The sequence below is a fragment of the Elgaria multicarinata genome, chromosome 1 (assembly GCF_023053635.1).
Source record: "Elgaria multicarinata webbii isolate HBS135686 ecotype San Diego chromosome 1, rElgMul1.1.pri, whole genome shotgun sequence".
NCBI classification, from domain to species: domain Eukaryota; kingdom Metazoa; phylum Chordata; class Lepidosauria; order Squamata; family Anguidae; genus Elgaria; species Elgaria multicarinata.
The window spans coordinates 61,330,864-61,354,355 of NC_086171.1; the positions used below are offsets into that span (position 1 = coordinate 61,330,864).

General features: G+C 41.0%; 1 protein-coding gene across 1 annotated transcript in view; it reads left to right on the forward strand.

Moving 5' to 3' along the window:
* The window catches only part of CNTNAP2 (contactin associated protein 2), a 1,454,514-nt gene that overhangs the window by 1,035,809 nt on the left and 395,213 nt on the right, over nucleotides 1–23,492 (forward strand). The window contains exon 12 of the mRNA XM_063129070.1: nucleotides 7,900–8,019. Within this exon, the coding sequence (XP_062985140.1) occupies nucleotides 7,900–8,019 (120 nt within the window). The remainder of the gene's footprint in view (nucleotides 1–7,899; nucleotides 8,020–23,492) is intronic.

The window sequence follows — 23,492 nt, forward strand, 5'->3', positions numbered from 1 at the left end:
GGCACTTCAGTCTTGCCATAAGAAAATTGCCTCATTGTTTTTAGAATATTACTGTTTGATATTCTGTGCTGTTAGAAATGATCTAGCTAACGTTAGAAGCAGACAATTTATGTCAATTTAGACCACAATATTCTGAGTTCAAAAGGATGTCACATAGCTAGGGTTAACTCTTCTGTAATTTGAAATGTGCCATTTGGATATGCACTTATACATGTCTATTTTTTCACATTTGTGGCCAAAGCATTCTCTGTATTTCAATAACGACCTGATGTATTGGCAAGGTATCAACTGCCCACATAATATTATGTTTTGTATATAAGCAAGCCTGTGATTGTTTTTATTGCTGCTCATTTTTACTGTTTTTGCCCCTAGAGAGAGTTGGGGGGGGCATAGGATATTTCTGATTCCTGCATCCGAGGTTGGAGAAACTTTGGGAGCTCTTTCTGCCCAAAAAACAGGATATAAATGGGGCTGTCTATTTGTCTTATTTGCCCCATGGTGGCTATGTGGTGGTGCTGTGTCAGTTATATGACGTAGCCACCGACTTTGCAACCACTGTAGGGCTTTCTCCCAAAGCTGTGCCTTTAAAAGGTTTGCTACCTTCCCCAACTTTTTCCTTTCAAGCGAGGTCATTGCAGCCCTCCTGCCGTGTGATAACGCTTCCGCGTCAAGCTGGGGGTGTTCTGGGGTAGATGGTGACCGCTGATTGGTCACTGTCATCATTCCAAGCCCTCTCACTGATTCAAGACAATAAAGATGACTGCTGAGTAATGCACAAAGTTTTATTAAACAAATAAACATCTCTTCACACCTGAAGGGAATGTGAATGCCAGGAGCTATCCTCTAAACCTAATTTGACTAACAAAGGTAGGCAGTTGCCTTCAACTAAAGCAGGACTCTTACCTATAATCCAACAGGCACTTTAGCTCAGGGAGGGTCATAGAATCATAGTCTTTCAGGAGGAGCCTTTTGCGAGCCACTACCCTGGTTCTGAGCTGTCTGTATTCTCTGTGATAAGCTCATAGGGAGATTCATCCTTGACTCTTGAAGAGTCTTGGAGAATCTCCTCCCCTACTTCCTGTGTTGGCTGGTAAATTCCTGGTTGTTCTTTTTCTGATTATGAGTCTGATTAACACCCCCCCCCAAAAAAAACCCAACCCTTTCCCCACACTACGGAGAACAGGCCTGATCCTGACAGTTGCTGGAAACCAGGAAGATGATGGGGTGGGCTCAACTTTCCAGATGACCACTGGAAAATCCCATGCGCTCTCCTGGAATTGAGATTTCCCACCCCAACCACACAGAATCAATACTGCAGGGTTTTAGGGGAAAGGAGCAGTAAAGCAGCATCGTGAAGACAGGGTCAATGATAAAAAAAAAATCTATGAAGTCCTGTGAGACTTCATTTTATTAAACTTTGCATGTATTTTCTGTTGAGACTAGGAGCTAATAAAATGAACTTCTTTATTCTCCACAGGCCAATTTAACACTGAAATGGTTCCAAAGATTTTGTAAATAATTTGATATTCCACATTTAGAAGAAGAGTTATATGCTATATAAATAAATAATAATAATAATAATAATAATAATAATAATAATCCAACCCACTTTTCTTATACATGCTCTTTTTACAGTAACAGATTAATACTTAAATGTGTAATTTGGGGGGAATCCCTTCATCTATGTATATGTTGAATCTGAGTATACATAAACTGTATATAATCTTTTGTACCAATTTATCTTTCCTCAAGGAATCTGGGAATTATAATTTAGTGAAGGTGCTGAGAATTTCTCCCTCTCATAGAACTACATTTCCCAGGATTCCTGGTAAGGGGGGTGATACAGAGTGATACTTAAAAAGCATAGGTCTGCAGTGTAGACTATAGACATATCTCTAGATATTTTGTATATAATCAATGTTATTGCTGACGAAACTCTTGGAGTGATCTTCAGATAAATATTATGATCTCATGGTGCAAGGAATAGGGTTTTCCAAATGTTAATTTTATTATGTCTTTGCTATACACCTAGGGGTTTCACAACGTAATATCGGTCAGTGTACCAAACTTTAAAACTCACCCAATATTGATACAGCTATTCAAAAACTGCTTTAGCAGGAAGTGTGAAAATGACCCATAGAGGATATTGACTCATGATCAGCTTCAGCCATACTGCCAGTTGTTCTTTGGGTTGCTACTAAAAGCTCTTGCTGTTTGGGGGGTGATTATGGTATTATTAGTGGAACACTTTATTTCAGTTCTCCCATTTTCCAGTTTTTAAAATGAAAATTGTTGTTGAAAGCAGCTCTGAGCCTTTGGGATAAGGTAGAACATGAATGCATGCATTTCCTTTCTTCTTTGACTTTAAAGAGTAGTGCTTTATTTTAGAATTGAATAATATTTGCAGAAATTTGCTTGCAATGCACACATAAAATGTGCTTTGCTTGAATGGCCTGAATCAAGTTTCAAACCCATCCTCCAATTCCACAGTGTGGTTTTTTAAAAAAAAGTTTTCAAGGTCATTACAAAACCAATATTTGATCAGTTTTAAGTGAGAAAATCAACAATGAACAAAATGCACTAGAAAGAAACAACTGTTTTAGATGCTTAGTCAGGCCATGTTGTCACAAGCTCCTACAACAAGGTACAAATCAAGAGGCAGTGATATATTGATGCCAAATATAAACCCATCATTTAAAAATATGAATGTGAGTTACAAATGGAAAAGAAAGGAATAATTTAGTGCCAGTCTGCCCTGATTTCAATGAACTACTACTGCGAAGGAAACATTTACAGTGCAATCGTATGTACATTTACCCAAGGAGTAAGTGTGGTTGGACTTAATAGGGTTTACTCTTGAGTAGACATACATAGGATTGCACTGCTGGCTGCAATCCTATACACACTTGCCTGGGAGTAGGGATGTGCTCTGCTCCGATTAGAACCGGAGAATCAGAAGCGAATTGGCCTGCTCCGCCTTGCCCAGAGGCGGAGTAGAAGCAGACTGGGGACCCATAGAAGCAAGGCGAAGAGAAGCGCCCATACGCGGAGCGCTTCCCTTTCCGCGGTCCGATCCGATCGCCATTTTGAAAAATTTTGCCCATAGGATTGCATTGCAGAAAAGAATAGGGGATAACTGTGTTGTTTTTTAAGCTATCTTTCTGAAACTTCTTGTGCTTAGAGAGTCATGGCTGGGGGTCATTTTGAGCCTACTCTCAGCTCTCTGCGTGCTGCGGTTCGCTTGCTAGGATTTTTGGAAAAATCAGGTAAAACAGCGGGAAAATGTACCTTTTTCGAAGGGCTGAGGGGCAGAGTCAACTCCCGGTCATGATCACATGATCCCAAAGTTGGAGGAGGGGATAGGCAAAACGGGTAACTTGGGATTCTGGGAACTTCTCTTTCTTAGTCTGAACGGACTTTTCCCAGTGTTTTTTAAAACTGTAGCCCCACCAAATGCACAAACACAACCTGAAATCATATACTAAGTCAATAATAACAGATAGAAAACACAGCACTGCTACCCACCCTAACTTTGGGGAACAACTGAATAAATCTGGTGCAAGGGGATGAGCTCCCCTAGGGCATGTGGACGTGCCCTGTGCACTCTCCTGTCCTTGGAGGGCCATCAGAGCCCTCCAAAGGTAAATCACTGGAGAGAATGCCTATCATGAGTTGAAGTGATCGTTTGCTTCTTAAAGACTGGTCCTAGACAGGACCAGTCAAATTGGCAGATGATTCCCCCTCCCCTTGGGCACGTCCACTCCCCTCTTACTGGTAAAAGACAGATATAGCCTTTTTTAAAAAAATTCTTCTTGTTGTTTATTCAGCAACACTGCTGCTTTTAATTCCACCCCTCCTTTGTTTATTTATTTATTTATTCCATTTTATAAGCATTACTGGCTTTGAAACTATCCTTGGCTCACTTCCTTGCACCCCCAGAAATGTCTGCTGCCTGCCTGCCTTCCCTCTCTCCTCCCCTGCCCACCTCGCAGGGATGGTTTTTGTGTGTCTTGCTTTGACGCAGGGGAGAAGTCCTTCCTGTACTCTAGCTCCAAATCAATTTTTCAAGTGTGGAAGAAGATTCACATTTAGGTTTATCTCTACTCCCCAATTCATGGCATGTTGGGATTTCCTTTGAAATGGGCCCATTGAGCTGTCTGCAGATACTGGGGTGTCCGACTTTCATAAATTCCCCAAAAATCAGGAGATGATGGGATTGGCTTGAAACTTGGCGTCCATGTGGACACATGGGTAAGCTGTCATGGGACCGAAGGTGAGGTTTCTGACATGCAAATTGACATAGTTGTAAAATGGGACTTGATTTGGGGTGAATTAAAAGGTTAGAGCCCCGTCAAAAATCAGGGGATGATGGGATTGCCTTGAATCTTGGCGTGCATGTGTATCCCTGGATAAGCTATCATGGTGCCGAGTTTGAGGTTTCTAACATGCAAATTGACGGAGCTATCGAAAGGGGTGTGAATGGGGTGCCCGATTTTCAAAAATTCCCCTAACATCAGGGGATGATGGGATTGGCTTGAAACTTGGTGTCCTTGTGGACACATGGATTAGCTGTCATGGTACCAAAGGTGAGGTTTCTGACGTGCAAATTGATGTAGTTGTAAAATGGGACTTTATTTGGGGTGAGTTAAAAGGTTTAAGCCCCGCCAAAAATCAGGGGATGTTGGGATTGCCTTGAGTCTTGGCGTGCATGTGTATTCCTGGATAAGCTATCATGGTGCCGAGTTTGAGGTTTCTAACGTGCAAATTGACGGAGCTATCGAAAGGGGTGTGAATGGGGTGCCCGATTTTCAAAAATTCCCCAAAAATCAGGGGATGATGGGATTGGCTTGAAACTTGGCGTGCGTGTGTATACCTCCATGAGGTGTCATGGTGCCAAACTTGAGGTTTCTAACTTTAACAGAAAAAAAGTTGTATACTTTTTTAGCTTTCAATGCAAGCCTATGTGGGGGGAAAACAGCTCCGATCCGGATCCGGAGCTCCGCAGCGGAGCGGACATAGGCGGAGCGGGGGCGGAGCGAAGCGGCCCGATCCGCAAATCGCGGATCTGGAAGAGAAGTGGAGCGGGGGGTCCGTGCACACCCCTACCTGGGAGTACATCCCGTTGAACTCAGTGGGGATGACCTCTCAAAAGACTTGTATCAGTTTGTGTCATTAGTCTTCTTGGTAGATAAAAAGCTTCCTTCATTTTCTGTGATACTTCATCTAGTCTCCCATAAGTAACTTCAGCAGTGCATCCTCCTCTTCCAAGACAATGAAGACCCCTTTCCCATAACAGTAGAAAAAGCCTTCAATCTCCCTGTGCAACATTTATATTTCACAGTGCCATTGACCTCAGTGTCAGACTAAATCCTATACTTCTCCATTGTGAATGCAAGAAGTAATGCTCTGGATATTTGAGTTCCATGCTCTGGATGGCAATCTTTTATGGAAATACTTGATCCAAAATCCTTAATCGTAGTAACTGAAAATGCTGTGATTAATACATATTTTTTAAATAAATCTCTGCACTAAATACTTCATTTGCACAAATCATATAAATTGGTTCATGGGAAGAGATGCTGAGTAATCAAAAACAGCAGAACCTACAGGACACTAATCAGTTTTAAAGAGTTGCTAGAATCTTTTCCCAAGGGGGATTTCTTTTCTTTTGCCTTTTTCTTCATCTTTCCCTCTTCTACCTATCTTCATGATTTCTTAGCATGCAATCACAGACTGTGCCAGTGCAGTTTTGAAAGATGTTTATTTATTTATTTATTTATTTATTTATTGGGGGGACTTATTTTTTGCATATACAAGAAAAATGCTAATGTGTTTACTAGCAAGTCTTAGACTTTCTAGAGATCTCCAGGGTCCATCTTGTGTCTCCTGAGATCACAGACCTGCCTTCTGCTGAGAACCTTGAGTCTTTGCTCAACATGTTATACTTTCCTAAGATATGTGTGTTAGCCTGAAGATGGATAACTCTGTCTTCTCAGAGTTTTGGAGGAGGTATGAAACAGGCATTGTTGCTTGTGGGGTGTACACTCATTTATCTATTATCTCTTCTAAACTGGTTTTGCTTAAGTGACCATATGGAAAGGAGGACAGGGCTCCTGTATCTTTAACAGCTGAATAGAGCAGGGAATTCAGCTGGTGTCATTTGTATGCATGCAGCACCGGATGAAATTCCCTCTGCATCACAAGAGTTAAAGCTGCAGGAGCCCTGACTTCTTTTGTATCTGGTCAAGAGGACAGGACTCCTGCAGCCTTAACTGTTGTGATGAAGAGGGAATTTCACCAAGTGCTGCGTGATTACAAATAACACCTGCTGAAATTCCCTATTAGATTCAGGAGCCCTGTCCTCCTTTCCATATTGCCAGTTTAGGATTTTGAATCATTAGGAGAGGCAGTTCAAATTTTTAGATTGGGGGATGGATGCACAAAAGCAGGGAAACCATCAAATGATTGATGGTTGGGCAAAAGGGTCTGGGAGCAAGGGAAGAGGGCATGACCATCTGGGGAACACAGGAGGGCCGGATTTGGCTCCTGAGGCTGAGTTTGCCCACCTCTGATTAATGCAATCAAAAGGTCCATGTCAGACTTTTAAAAAATGGAGTTATCTACCATGGTCCAATAAAACAGCTTTCCCCAACCTGATGCCCCCCCCCCAGATTTTTTGACCAACTCCCATCAGCCACAGCCAGCATGGGAGTGTAAAATATCTGGAGGGCATCAGGTTGGGGAAGGCTATGATAGAGGGTTGCTAGGATGCAAGTCAGAGACCAATCTTGATTCCTTAATTCTGCAAGCCATGAAGGAATATCTACCAACTTCTCCTATCCCCAGTCCTGTTGTTTCACTTTCCCCTTCCACAGCAAGCATGGCCTGCATTTTGCAAGCAGGAAGTGGGAGTAGAGGCTGGACACAAGGACTGAGGCCGTAGCTAGACCTAAGGTTTATCCTAGGATTGTCCTGGGGTCAAACCTGTTCATCTAAGTGCCACACAAGGCATCCAGCGCTCAGGCAGGGACGAACCCGGGATGATCCTGGGATAAACCTTAGGTCTAGCTATGGCCTGAGAATAGAATGTGGTGGAAAACAACGGGGGCGATTTCCACTACCATCATCACCACCCCCATAAGGCAACAGGATTTTGTTGTTGTGGATTGTCATATGGAAACCTTTGTCTTGTACAACTCAAGAATTGATGAACCTTCTGGGAATTTTGAGATAAAGCCAGTGCAGAGGCAAAAGGTTTGTTTGCAGGAATTTAAACACATTTTTTTTAAATCTAGAGCAGTGATTTTTAATCAGGCTACCTTCAGGGAACACTGACCTTTCTGCCGAAAAACAGGAGCTGGCTAAGCTTATGGAACATCAATGTTGCCCTATAATATAGTAGTTCCTATATGAACTATGCAAGAGTATACCCTAAACACGCTCTCATGGCTGTGCATCACAACAGGAATTTTGTCATGGTGGGAAAGCCCACAATTACTACCCATCATTACTGATCTGCTAGCTGAGCAGCCATGATAATCTGAAGAATTCCTACGTTTCCTGGTTTCAACATCTCTGCTCTAAAGAGAATACGGTTTAACTTACCCTTTGATCGGTTCTTTTATTTTTCTTAGATAAAAAGTGTTAACATATGTCAATCCTGAAGTATTGCCAAATGTTGAATCTCTTTGATATTTTGTTTTACCTCTGCCATTTTATTTTATTTGAAGGCAAAACACACACACACACACACACGAAATACCTTCACCATGCTTATTAAATTCTGTACAATATTTACCATCCTTGTTTTGCAATATTATAATTTTTCCTGAGAATGTAACATTCCTGGATCCCTCAGGCTGCTTTATTTACTTGAGTTACTGGTTTTGTTTTTTTCAGCTGTTTATGAACTCTCCTGTGAAGCCTACAAACATTTGGGCAAAGCGACAGGTTCCTACTGGATAGATCCAGATGGCAGTGGTACACTGGGACCTTTGAAAGTTTACTGTGATATGACAGGTAAGTGCACTGTGTAAAAGTACCTTTTTCTTTTTGTGCATAGTCTTGATCTTTTCCAGTATATATGTATTACAGAGACAATGCGCTAAAGCAGATAGAATTAAAGCTGTGCACAAAAGGCTGGGAGTTGTAGGACTTCTTTCTGACTGAACATGAATAAGATTGTGCCCTAAATTAGTAAAAGCATGTACTGAGGGACGAATAGCAAGCCTTCTCCATTGGCCTGCTACAACCAAGTGCTACTTGGTTCTTCTCCTATGTATAGCTGATACAAGGAGAGAAGCTTCCTTCAGGTATTTGAGTCCAATTTTACGGCATGCATCTTATGTTAGCCACCTTCAGTTCTTCTTTCAGATATGAAATATAAATATTATGGCTTAGCAAGTCTTTGAACCCACATCTGCCCAACATCTCATTACCGTCCCACTCTGGCTCGTTTTCATATATTGTATCTTCTCAAAACAACCACATGGGTTGAGTACTTATTATACCCATTTGTAAGCTGCAGATCTGAGACTGAAATACAATGACCTGGTTTGCACCTAATGCTAATCCATGATATAAGTTGTTAAATTCTGGGTTGTCTGATGTAGCCAACAACAACAAACCAACAACAAACCAGTCAGGTGTTCAAAGAGCCATGGCTGTGCTGTGAAATGAGTTAGTATAATTGTAATGCGTGCAGAAACATTCATATGAAGGTGTTGTTTAACACCACATTCTTGATGGAAAAGGCTCTGCTGATGGTTAATGTTTATTTCTTTTGCCCCTGTCTTGTACAACTGGCTTCTCAGATGGGAGATTTTCAGCTAAGGCCTAGTTTGAAAATCTAACAGTGCAATCCAAAGCATATTGAATCAGCAGTCCTCAGCAAGTTCAATGGAACGTAATCTCTAGTCAAGAGAATGCTGGGAGTTTAGAACCGGATCCTTAGGGTCAAAACAGACGTTGCTTTAAATGTGAATCGATCAGCTACAGGTTGTTGTTGTTTTCATTTTACTCTAGAGTAGGTGAAGGATTGAGAGCCTAACATGGGGAGTAAAGGACATTAAAGATCCGGATTCGGAGCCCTGTGCCTAGGCCAGATCTACACCAAGCAGGATATAACACTTTCAAAATGGTTTGAAAATGGTATATGTAATGTGTCCTGGGCTCGAACAGTTCTCAAAACCGTTATAAACTGTTATAAAGCAGTAGTGTAGATCCTAGTCTAGAGTAAAAATGAAAAGAAGACATACCTGCTAAATCAACATTTAGGGTATAATTCTATGCATGTGTAGACAGGCAAAAACACCCTACAACTCCTGGCATGGCTACCTGGGGAATGCTGGAAACTGTAGGACATTTTACTGCCTAAACATGGATAGAATTATGCCCTTAAAGTAATGTTTGTTTTGGCCCTTCATAACAGCACCTTCAGCATAAACTTGGTTGCTGCCAGTTAAAGATCTTTTAGGTGAAGCAGCAGGAATGGAAATGGAGGGACACTTATTTGGCCTCATCTTCTGCTGTTGACAGTTGATGGCCAGTTCTGCTTGGACTCTGAAGCAAAACTGTGAGAGGGAGAATGTACGGACTGGCTGATGAGAGGGTCCCTTTTCTCTGCTTTCCTTCTGCTGTTGCCCCAACTCTAGGTGGTTTCAGTTGCGTATGAATTTTCTTCAGCTGAAACATCTTCCCCTTTGTCTTCTCAAGTCATCTAGGGAAATTGTGGGCTGCTGCTCCCCTTTGGCAATACCACCTGGGAAGTGCAGTAAAGTAGGAATGGCAGAATTTTCCTAGAAAAGAGACAGTTTGTGGGGGGGGCAGAGAGAGAAGAGAGCAAACAAGGTGTGTGTGGGGTGAGACCTTACAACTTTGAAAAGTAGGTTCAGTGGGAGACACATGCAGATGATATTCCAGCTGAGATGAGTCACTGCTGCCTCAAGTGAGGAGGAGGAATCACTTAGGAGTATGGCAGCCATGCTGCTCTCTGGCACTTCCCTGAGGTGATATTGTTTAGGATGCTGCAGTGTGTGTGTGTGTGTGTGTGTGTGAGAGAGAGAGAGAGAGAGAGAGCAAGAAGGTGCAATAGAGCACGAAGTCTGGAGTCCCACTTCCCTATCATTCTGAACAAAACCCAGAGAATTATGAGGCTCTAAAACGAAGATTCATGGCAGGTCATCTGCCAACCCAACTGATGAGGCTACTTCAAGAGGCTGAATGGCTGGGGTTTCTGCTTTGCTCCAAAGAGGTTCAAGGCTCCTTGTTCCCAAACAAGCAAGGGAAACTGCTATAGCAGGAGATCCTCATGAGTGCAAGTCTGTAAGAAGAACTAAGATGATGGAGAAGCAAGAAAAAGATAACTGACTGCTCTTTTAAAAATATTATTGAAAGCTCACATTATCTGCTAAAAGGCAAGGGTTTGGGTTCAGCCTATGAGCCATGTGCAGCAAACTAACCCAATACAGACTGGGTCGAATTTCTCAATTAAGGTTTCTATTACAGTTTGCACTTCTACATTCATCTGAATTGGGATCCATTAGCGGAGGTCAAACTGAGAGCCTACATTAAGACTTCGCTTACCATAATGCTCTCCCTTCCATTTTATGGTCACTTTGCTAAAACGAAACAGGCTCTTTTATGGACTTTGCAATTATTTAGCACTGGAAGTGTTTCACTGTTTAATGGACGCATGTGGAGATTGTATTAGCTGTTTACTTTTCTATTTTGTTGTCAAGGTTCTAAAGATTTCATTTCATTTTGCCCACCTTTGCCTTTTCATAAAAGGCTGTGCTTTAGTGGTTTGTGGCTATTAATGTGCGAATCATCTTTGTGCGAATAGATGTACCTATCACAGTGTGGTTAGCGTGAGCTATTACCTCTGCGCTGGCCCGCCTGTATTACAAACAAGTCTCTTTATTCACTCTCCTTCCTCAAGGCTCTGTTGCCCTTAGGAAACAAACATTTCAAACAATGACTCCTGGGCATGTCACATCAAGACCCAGTTGCTTCTTGCTAGTGATGCTGTTTGTCAAGTTGACAGACAGCAGAGCTAAGAATCAAACCATTCAATCCTATGAGGAGAGGTATTTTTCAAATAGCTCTGCTCTCTGATGGCGGGTTGTTATGCTTCCTGGCTTGTGGTTTTTTTCCCCTTTAAATAAGCCTAGTATCAGTAAAACTACAAAAGCTCAGAGTGGATTAATGTGTTTTTTTTAAAAAAAAAAATGAAACATTTAAAATCACATTGAAATGGCATATTACACACATTTGTTAGTGAGATTCATAATGAGAGCCATGAAAAGAGGCAAGTGTGTTTAAAAAGAGACAAAAGCGGGAGAGAAGTATTCTTCCTTGAATCTCTAATCAGTCTTCAGGGGTATGGTTCTGCACTCTGATGTTTAATTCTCTAAATTAATTTACCTAGAGAGGAGGGCAAGTTCACAGTGCTGCGATTCAGTATTCACATGAAAAATTCAGGGCTTCTTGCCTCCTCCTGTTTGCTCTGCTAGAGGCTGTTTTAGAAAGGACTGAGTCAGCAATAGATGAGTTGGTGGAGCCATCCATCTTTCTGCATGCAAACACACACACACACACACACACACACACACACACACACACACACACACACACAGATGCTTGCATTGCTGGTGCACATCTTATCCTACTGCTGAAAGTATCTTTCTGACTGTTCTATCAAGTGTGTTTTCTCTTTCACAGAAATTGATGCAGTGTTCTGGAGGGAAGCCCTTGCTTTCCCCTTGCTTTCCCAAAAGGGAGCACAAAAACACTTCAAATTAGCAAAATCAGCAAAATCGGAGCTTGTTGAAGTTCTCTGAATTCCATCTTGAAGCTTGCTCCAAGTTGAGTCTGTAGATTGCGAGCTTTGCTTTTTAGTTTTGCGCATAAAAATCCAGGCATATTTTCATGCATATTTTTCCAAATGTACCCATCAATTTTGTGGTGTTTTTTTTAAAAAATGCACACATTCTTCGCCTATTGATTAAAGCATATTTATGCTTCCCCCTGCAAAAGTACTCATTTTTCCGTGTGCACTTTTCAAACGTACACATGTTGTTGAACACTTTTTTTTTATCCATGAATCACATTGCAAGCTTGGAAAAGTGCGGGCTTAAACCGCAGATTGTGTCTGAGCCCATATTCAGTCCAGAAAAGTATGAACTGGGTAAAATCCTGATAAAAAACGAACTGAAATGAATTTTTCATATATATTTCATACATTGTAGTCGTTTGCCACAGCATGGGAAAGAAACTTGCTGCATGAAATTGGATTTTTTTAAAAAGCCACAGCTTTACTGAGATGGCAACATGCTTTGAGTTGGCCAAATGTGGCCACTATGCAGAAGAGCTTCCTCTACTATTTCCGTAGTGGCCCTCCCTGCTTGGATCGCTGGCATGAATTAATCAGTGAAGAGCCCTCCCTAGGCAGGAAGCTGACAGTTAATTAGGGATGGGCAAATCTATCAGTTTGACTTTTTCCCAAATTGAATTTTTTACAATCTCAAGTTCTTTCTCTCCTAAATATCAAGATTCTTATAAACCAGAATAGAAACTAAATTCTCACACAACTGCACCAGCGAAATGCAATAGGTACAGCTTTTCCAAGCATAGAGACACAATGATGTACCTGCTTGTCATATAGTTGTGATACCTTTTACCCACAATCACGTGGTAAAAGAAGCCATCGTGGCTTCTCCCCCTTGCCCCTGTGTGTGCTGTGCACATAACCTCCATTTGTATAATTACACAATGCAGTGTGGGTTGCCATGTCATCCGACCCAGTGCACTGTGCAGCAAAGGTGGCTTCTTATGTACTCTACAATCCATGGCAGTTTATTCTACTGATGTGATCATCCGAAAACCCTCAGGGATTCAAACCCAGATTTGATTGGATGAATTTTTCAGTTCCAGTTTCTTCCACATTCAGACCTTTTAAATCTCAAGTTCTTGTTGTGCGGAATACGGAGAACTTTAAGAATTGTATACATTCTTATCAAAACTCAATGGAAACTAAATTCTGACCCATCCCTACCTGTCATTTCACCACCCTTTCATTTACAAGTAGAGGAAAATATGAGTCCAGGTTCTTAGGGATGCCTGCTGCCCATGTTGGGCCATTTCTTATACATATGATAATGCCATGTGATTAGGGTGACCATATGAAAAGGAGGACAGGGCTCCTGTATCTTTAATTGTAATGTAGAAAAGGGAATTTCAGCAGGTGTCAATTGAAGAGGGTGAAATTCTCTCTTCATCTACACAGTTAAAGCTGCAGAAGCCCTGCCCTCTTTTGTATCTGGCCACTCTACTATAGCTATAGTGTAGCTTTAATTGTTGTGATGAAGAGGGAATTTCACCCACTTCAATTGACACCTGTTGCAATTCCCTTTTCTACATTACTGTTAAAGATACAGGAGCCCTGTCCTCCTTTTCATATGGTCACCCTACATGTGATGCCATGTGATTAGAGTTGCCTCATTACCTGGTTGACTGGGTTTTACTTGAGACTGTAGCCATTATACCCGGTGCTTGCTTGCTTCATTAGCTAGCCTGGATTCCCAGTTTTTGTTTTCAAAAAAGCAAGCCTCTGGCCCTTGTAAAACCAGAAATACAAGACAAAATGCCTAATCGTACTATAAGAAATAAGCTCGCTACTACCTTTCAATGTTATTAGCCAGTAAATGAAGTCACAGCTATGCTTGACATTTAGGAAAATTGTGGAAGCCACAGAGATAAAGAAAATTGTAGAGTGATACCCTTATTATCTGGGAAAGGGACTTCCCTGAGTCTGTTGTTATTGTTGTAGTTATTGTTGTCTTCTTTTCTGGTGGAGAAGTGATTACTGCCCACGGAAAACAATTAAGAAATTCAGAATTTTAGTGTAGCTGTGACATACCGACCAAAATAAAATGTAGCAGCAAAGTTCATGCTCTTTCTAGCACAGTTCTTATTTTATGCTAGTAATCAGAATTGTTTTTTTTCTGAGTTTATAAAAAAAAATAAAAAAAAAATTGCCATGACAACAGAAATAGTCAACCCTTAATATACCCAGAGCATGGTGCTGTGGCTGAGAAAGTGCAGGTTACATCAGCACTGCAAAGTAGTCCAGTGTTATTTCTGGAGGGAATCAAAGAGAGTAAGGCCTTAGCTAGACCTAAGGTTTATCCTGGGATCATCCCAGGGTCATCACTGTTCATGTAAATGACACACAGGATATCCCAGGAGCAGGCAGGGACGAACCCGGGACAATCCCGGGATAAACCTTAGGTCTAGCTAAGGCCTAAATGTATGACAACTCAGCAGAGTAGTCCACGGTTATTATCCAATCGGCTGGAGTGTTGATGTTTTAGGAATATACAATCTGTGATGGGATCTGTGAAGTTGATTGTACCACAAGTGTTGTGGGGGGGCGGTGTGATTAGTTCCTTTCCCACGCACGGGGTGGGTGGGGGTGGGGGAGAAATAGGAGGAGTGAGTGGAATTTGATCATAAAAATAGCCTGCAGCATAAGTATTGAACACTCCTCCTGTAATGCCATTTCTGAAATCAGCTTCACAGCACTCCCAACCGCATTTCCTAAATAAATAACCCTGAAACATCCATGAGTAGTTTAAAATTCAGGGCTGTTAAAATGCTACAGTAGAAGTTATTCCCACCGCTACTCCACCCCCGTCTGGTTACTTTCTGTCAAAGTCTGTTTTGGGTTTTTGGCCAGAAAGACCCCACCCAGCCTAAATTCAGAGCTCTGTTCCATCTGGAAGCCTCATGCTCCATTGATTTGCATGCAGCCATATGACGTGGAATTTTTGCCCCTGCAAAGCATCACGTGATCCTACAAGTTAAACTCAGCAGTGCTCACTCTTGCCTTTTCCCATTTCTATAGTGATGATCTGCTTTACTTCGATCACAGAGAGTTAGGGATCGAAGGGAGGCATGCAACGGGTTAATTTGCACAAAGTGTATATTGTCTGAAAGTGTATCTGACTTTCGTTTCACCCCATCTGATGATGTCCTAAATCAGATCATGCCTCCGCATCAATTTTGCAGTGATCCTATAAATGTGCAGCTTCATTTTTTTGTTAAGAGTCTCCGAGCTAGAAAAATCTAGGCTTCCGTTCTGAGGGTAAGGAGAATCTCCAATTGATTTCAGAAGCCTGAAATAAGCGTATTTCAAGCATTATAAGCCAAGGCCATGCTTTCCACCTCCTTCCTCCTAACCACAGATACCATTTTGTTCTAGGCTATTTAGAAGTAAGTCCCATTGAACTTCCCCATAAATATTACAGGATTGAAGCCAATGGGACTTCTGATAGACATGCATAGGGTATTGTTATTTTTAATAGTAATATCAGAATCAGAGATAAAAATGTCATCTAAAAGTATTAAAATAGAAGGCACCAAATTACATACAGAGAGGAATATAGTAGGGTGTTCCATACATAAGAATAGGAAGAGCAAATTATGAAGGAAACTGCAGCCTTTGCAAGTGAGTTGATAGTTATTTTATTAGACTAACAACACAATCCTATACAGACGTAAGAGCCACTGTGTTCAATGCATCTTACCCTCAGGAATGGATTGCAAACTTAGACTTTTTATAATATTTAAAATGTTTACAATTTTTAAAATTGTGTTAATACAGGTAAACATGCAAAAGTATCTATCAATTTTATTCCTGTAAAGCAACTCTAAAAGGGGTGATTTGGAGTGGGAAATCAGCAGGAAGGACATCAGTTAAATCCTTCCCAATCCAACATATGATTTGCATAATTAGCAAATGATTTACATAATATACAAATTAGGTGTCCAGAGTTGGAGGTCTGGTAACATGGCAATCCTACATATGCAGCATGATCGGATATCACTGTCTAGGACTGGAGGCTGTGATAATTCAGGAAGTGTGTATTGAACAGCATTTCCAAGTTAGAGGGCTAGGCTTGACCTGAGAAGATCATTCAAAGTTTAAGGAATCAATCCACATGGTGCTTGCTTGAGGGGCAGACAGTTCTATAGCTCCCCAAATTTCTTGCTTTGGCTGTGAAACTTTTAAACTTCTACCTACAACCCTATTGTTTTAGATGCAGGGTAGATAATGTTTTTGGTCTGTCAGCACATTTGACAAAACAATGTCCTGGGCACTGCCACAAAATGGCTGACATGGGAGGCATGGCAAAGGACAAGTAACCTGCCAAAACACTGAGACAGCAGTGGGGCTGAGCCCCAGCATACTAAGCAACTCCTTTGAACCCACAGTTTTTACCACCAACAGAAACCTGTTTCACCACAGTCCCAGCTGCTAGTTTTAAAAAAGTGTTATTCCCTGAAGAAAGGGGTTAAAACTGTAGAAATGATTTTCCTTTCTTTTTTTAAAAAAAGGAAATGTTATTTCAAAGACATTTTTTCTCTTCTTGCAGAAATGGGCAACGCATAATGTCTTCTATTACATGGCTTTACAAAATGACCTTGACCTTGAGGAAAACAAAAATAATAATGAAAATTGTGTTACAACACATCTTGCGAAAAAGGAAGAATCATTGCTTAAGTGCATGGAGTGCAACAGTGTATTTTCCCCTCATCCATCTCTATCATCTGATAATTTATTAGCCCAGACCTAGAAGATATTTGTGCTTCCAGCAGTCATGACAACCTTTTGCATATATTGCAGAACTTGGTTCCTTTCTTTCTTGGCCTGCTTTTGCTCCTGATATAGAATCCGGTAATATATATTACCGAATTCTATATCTACACGGAATTCTATATATTTGTGAAATATTGTATTTATGTGCTGTGGTCACTTTTCAGCTGTAAAGCTCAACCCAAATTGGTTTTGTCTGTATTTTTTATTATTTGATCAAAATGGGAGAAATCTTGCCTGGCTGACCAAAGACAGTCAAGATCAGAATCTGAAGACACAATCCAGTGGGAAATTCTCCTGCACACACACACCCCAGTAAAACGAATGAGATTACTCTGTGGTAATTCTCCACCCTTAACGACTGCTGATAGACATGGGTGGTTGATATCTTTAATTGAGTAATCCAACAGGGGATGAAAATATGACATAGCTATTAAATAAATTGTGGGTTTCTGCATACTACTCAACAGAAAGCAGTTGTTCTTGAAAGCTTGCTTTTTCCTTGTGACCGCTTGAGAATTTTCAGTCAGGGGATTTATATCCACCCTTCCTACTGGCACAAACTGGTGTAGTGACAACAGGCACCCATTGCATGCTGCTGTGTAGAATATCCACAACTAGCATCCATTGATGGCCCTGAAGGTGCAGGCCTCATCTTGTGGCGTACCATGTAGCCAGCACTCCTGTTTAAACAGGTACTTGATCTGCTGGGCAGCCCAATATAGCACTGGTCACATAACTCCTTGGTGTCTACTGGGTCTTAGAAATCACTATGCCTCAATCATAGCTGTATCTCCACCAGCAGAAGAGCCTTCAATGTGGTGGCCCCCTTCCCATTGAAATTTCCTGACTTTGGAGGTCAGGCAGGCACCAACGTTGTGTTGCTTTTGGCGCCTCCTGCAAATGTTATTATTCCAAGAAGCTTTTGCAGTTTTATCTGAACCTTGTTCTTTTAAAAATGTGATTAAATAAAGAAATAAATCTTGGCCAGTAAATGGCCAAGTTGTTTAGAATGACTTGATGAAGACTCTCCTTACTAAACTTTGGTATGTGCAATGCAAATTCAAGAGTAGTCAGTGGAGAATGAATAAGTATCAAGTAAGGGATGTTTTCCAGCTAAGAGCCTCACTCAAATCTGTGTACCAATCCTGGCTGAAACAAATGAATCTTGCCACCACTTGTGTGGTTTGTTGATTGCACTATAGTGGATATCTGCACCAGACTTCGTTGTCTTTTGCAAATGTGGAGGGATTCGAGACATTATTTTTCTCACAATTATTCATAGGATTCACACCAATTTCCTTTCCCTCAACCTATATTACAACTGAAATCCTCAAAGATTAATAGAGCCACAGTTGATTAACAATAGCATTTAAAAAAAACTTTTCAAGGCATATGGCAGTGGCAGCAGGGAGGAATCCTGGTCTCCGTATTTAATTTCTGCTGCTTACAACACAAGTTTGAGACAATGGGATTATAAGGGAGAGTGGAACAAATGTGGGGTATTGATGAAAGGAGGAAATTGATCATTTGGTGTAGTATTTCCTTCCAGCTTATGTGTTAAGGGTCAGCATGCAGCTTGCTATTGCCTTCAAGGAAGACTTAAAACTAAATGCTATGAAATTCATGGTTTTCTTAACTGTCTGTTACTCTCGCCTTTGTTCCCAGGAGATGGTTTCCATCTTGGTTATGTATCCAACTTGCTACTAAATGTGCTTTCTCAGACATGCTCTTATCTTAGGGTAACAGAACCATATGTCCTTAAGTCGTTAATGAGGGAATCTTAAGCACACACTTAGAAATGAGTCCCATTCAATTCAATGATACTTGTTTCTGAGAAGTATGTACAGAATTGTGAATGTGATGTTACTGAGGGCTGATCTACACCAAGCAGGATATTCCACTATGAAAGCGGTATGAAAGCGGTATATAAAAGGCAGGAGCCACACTAGTGCTTTATAGCGGTATTGAAGTGCACTGACAACTGTTGGGGCCCATTGACACATAACATATACCACTTTCATACCACTTTCATAGTGTTATATCCTGCTTGGTGTAGATGTGTCATGGGCTCCAACAGTTGTCAGTGCACTTCAGTACCACTATAAGCAGTAGTGTAGATCCTATAAAGCAGTCGTGTGGCTCCTGCCTTTTCGTACCACTTTCATAGTGGAATATCTTGCTTGGTGTAGATGAGCCCTTAGTTTCATATGATTTGCAGTACATTGGGTGGTTTATGTAGAATTCTTTGAAGAAATTATTTTCATGTAAATATATAGATATAGATATTCACAGATCTCCAAATAATGCAAGAAGCTCACTTTTTATTTTGTGATTAACAAGTATTCATTGTCGAAACATAGTAGGATGAAATATGTAGTATGAAGAAATATAGGGTGTTATCCTGAACAAACACCTGTACTTGAGTTGCAGTCTACAATCAGCAGAATCTGTCAGTAATGCTTTACCTGGACTATTTCAAGCTGCATGTGGGAGTTGCATGTTTGAAAGAACTACCATGAAAAATCTTCCTTCAAAATAAAAATAGTTTATCGGGGAGTAGAGATTAAGCTAATTTTCTCCCTGTTGTTTTATTTTTTTCTAAATGTTGGTAGAGTTGTTTGTTCTTTGTTGTTTGTTGTTTTGTTTTTTTGTTTTGTTTTTTTGTAGGAGGGATGTCCTTGTTCTTATAAGGGAGGATTCAAACATACAACCACCCACCAACATTGGTACAGTCCAGGTGTCAGAGTCTAATTTTTACTGCTTCATTTTTCTGATTGCATACACTGTCCCTTAGCCATGATGAAAATGACTGTATATAACTGATCCTGATGCTTCCGTGTGGTTCCAATTTGAGAGAGTTTGAATGTGTTCATGCGCCAGTATGCCTAACCCCCATAATATGCTATTTTGCACATGCACCCGTTTCTGAGTGTTGAAAAGTTCCAGAGCTTCCAATGCATGTACATAGTTAAGTTTCCGTAGAAGGAGTCATGGGAGGCTTACAGTATGTTTCAGTGATAACACAGCCTGAGCATATGTTGGGGGTTCAGAGCATTAAAACTCCAACAGAGTCTTCTTCACTATTAGGTTTCTAGGCGAACCCATGACATTTCCAGCAAAGAGCAAGTCAGCCCTGTCACTCCATCTGTGTCGTCCAAAACCTCCCCTGCTTCTTCACACACACACAGCTTGATGACTTCATCCCCAGAGCAATGGAGAAGGAAAGGCTTTCCCCTTTCTAGAAGGAGTGCCAGGACATTTCCTTAGATTTTGTTAAACCTAATCTCTTTTTAAAAAGGAAAGGCATGTTCCCAGTATTTTACCTAACAAAGCCAACCTTCTTGGCTTTGACCACTTAAGCATGCCTCCTATTGTACAGACACAACCCTTACAACCATAGAAGCACTGGTTGGAAGGGAACCTGCGTGCGTAGTCATTAAGGGCAATCCTCCCAACTGATAACAATACATACTAGGATTTTTATCCTATACTAGATAGGGATGGATGAGAATTTTATTTCAGTTCAGCTTTGATCAGAATTTACCAAACTTCGTAAAGTTCTTAAGCTTTGGGATGGAAATAACTGGAAATTTTAAATTTTTGAATGTGGGAGGATGTGAAACTGACAGATTTGGCTATCCCTAATTGCTAGATTCCTGTCTATCCACAAAGCTCACTTTGGAATATCAGCTGCACAGCCAAGGTCTTTCTTCCCAGCGTTGAAGATACCTGACCATTTCCTGTTGTGTGTTTCAGCACCTATACATGTGCCTTCAAACCTATGTGCCCTGATTAATTTTCATTTAGCTAGAACAAACAGGACCATATGAGCCTGCAACGTTTTTTAAGATCCAGCCAAGAAGGAAGCAAAAAATACTTCTCTCTGCATCTCTTCAGAGAACGTTGACGCCTCCTGCGTGATTTAGTTATTTAGTGGGGAAATAACTAAATATATATATTTTCTTCTGTGAATTTTACATTGTGTTTGAAATAGGTCTTCTGAGCATTAAGCTAATCAGCAGCCTCCAGATACCTGCAGAATTTCATCTCATTAGAGGAAATACCTTGTGCCCCCTGTGGAGGATCCATCTGCTTAGCTTTGCGTATTTTTAAATGTACAACTGGAGCCAATTATACTATATTGGTTCTTTTCCACACATGACTTCAGTTGGCTCCTAACATAGTGTAGGGAGCATTTGTTATATGACTGAACAAACAGTTATGGGAGAAAACTTCTTGAGCGTGAAGACAGGAGTATGAGTTGTTGGAAAACTGCATTTTGGGTTTGCGGAACCGGAAATAAATAGGTGAGACATAGGTATTTGGCTTGAACATTCAACAAATTTCTGTATAGGTGACTGTGTAGGAAGCTAAAGGCATCCAATGGACAACTAGCTTGCAAGTTATTTAGGTAAGCCTACCCTGCTCAGGGGGAGGGGTGGCGAAGTTACATCTTTGCAGGTGAGTAGGGAGGCCTTCCAGAGTCACTCCTCCACAACTCTGACCAAGTGAGACAGGTTAGCCCCAAAGATGATCAAGTCTTGGGAATTGCCGATCACTGTAAAGCTGTTCACTTAACGTTGTCCCTACCTAATAAATTTCCTGCCACAAAAGAGGAATATGTCTCAGCTTAGTTGCTGTTCCCCCACTTCCCAGAATGCAATCTTGCAGGCCCCTCTGCAGTTCTAGTAAGAAAGTATCATTACCTTCATCTGACATATGTCCTACATAGTTCAATCCAGGAATGCTTGATTTTGGGATGAGGCAAAACTCCTCCCCCATAACCATCTAATGCTCTGCATATTTCCATATTTACCTTCTTCCATACCTGATTCTATCCTCTAGAATCTCTATTACCACTCCAAATTCTGCAAGGTAACATATTGGACTGGACCATTATCACTCCAGGCCAACGCTGCCCAGGGGCCTTCTTGGGCACTATCCCTAGAAGGGAGATGTGCAAGGTGGGTTACAGGGGTGTCACAGAAGAGCCTACCACTTCTGTCCCACCTCAGGTCATCCAAATGTGCCAGCACCCCTTTTCTTCCTCTGAAACCACCAACCCTGGTCCCCAACACCTGTGGTGAACACCACAGTAATCAGTCAGGTGGCACAGATGCTGGTCCCAAACCACAAGTCTCACTACATACAAAGTCTCTACTCATTGGTAATGGTATCATATGTTGGCTTATATGTGTGAATGAGCCATCTCAGGCTAATCACCAGAAATAGAACTTTCATACCACTGTATTTGGGCGTGCATTCTTAAGAAAGCTTTCAGACAAAAATGGGTCACTTCACACATTGAGCTGCAAATCATGTACTGAGTAATCAAGGGATGAAAGCTCAAGTTATGTAAATGAATGTGCAAACTGAGCCATAGTTTCAACAGGATCCCGGCACATTGACATATGCATCACCCAAAAAAGAAGAATTGCATTACCAAAAGAGAGGACAACAGAAGACACAGGCTTGCATAAAACTTGTATAAGCTGATTCATGCCTATAGATGCAAATGTAGGAATAATTACTACAATTTCAGAAGAAGTACAATATATCTCATCATAGTGAGAAAGCGTGTGACCAGGTGATGCTCAAAGAATGTGACCAGCCTGTTCAGTGTGATGTTCAGGGGCTAACCATTGACAAGCATCTTCAAGGCTCCTGATCTTCCTTCTTATGGCTCTTTATTTTTAAACTGGACTTGGACTGGGCAGTTCTTCAAAGTGTCGACACCTTCAAATACAGAACTGTCCTCCGACAGACCTTTAAATAAAGGATTGCATTTCATAAAGTAGGATACATGACCCCCAAAGATGAACCTCAACTAGTTGTTCGTGTTTGTATGATTTTTTTTAAAAAAAATCAGTCCTGATGCTCCACTAACAATTATATATGTTATTAAATTAAAGTAGGATGCAAGGCTTTCAGTTTCTCTGATGTTGGTTGGTGTAATTATCTGTAGTTACAAGGACTGCAAACAATGGTACTGATATGTCCCACACCTTCAACCATAACCTTATCAATGGGCATGGTAGTTAACAGGCTTCAGAGAGAAAAAACCACCATGATGTCAAGATAATCTTTCAATAATGTAGCATAAATCTTCAGCTCCATTCATGAGATATAGCTCTATGCTTCCCATTAATTGAGATGGGAAATGAGCAGAGAATAGGCCAAAGTGTATTTACATGGGCTCCTGTGTTTTTAATATCCTCAACTACTGTTTGGCACATCTGCTTTGCTAAGTGAATTTAGTGCTCATGCAAAATGCCATATGGCCTCACTAGAGACTTCGTACGAGCAGAGTGCAAGCAGCCGCACAGGTTTACACAGACTTCGCCTTTTGTCTATTATTAACTGTTGGAATGAAAGTACATTGGGGGAAGAGTAAGACTAGCAGGGAACACATTGTCAGAAGACTTTGCAAAACTGCACCACAGTCCCATTTCTAAAAGAATCTGGCTCCTGATTTGTCTTTTAATATTTTAACATAGTGGTGGAGGATTACTGGACAGTCAGCTCTTTTCAAAATGTGGTTGAAATGTATACAGTCAAGAAGCTTTGCCTTCTTGACTGTATAGTCCTTAGCACAGTTCAAACTAGGTGCACCAGACAATCTGGATTTTAAAGAATGCCCAGAATTGGACATTCCTGAGGGATGTCCTGTTCTTTTTCTTTTCTTTTTTCATCTATTTCTTTTAAATGGAAAATGTGGTCATTGAAATCTCAGATTAAGAGCTAGCAAAATTTCAGTATGTGGCCACAGCACAAAGTGAATTCTGCAGTTGTTTATTTCTGGGCAGGCAAACAATCAGGTGCAAGAAGTTAA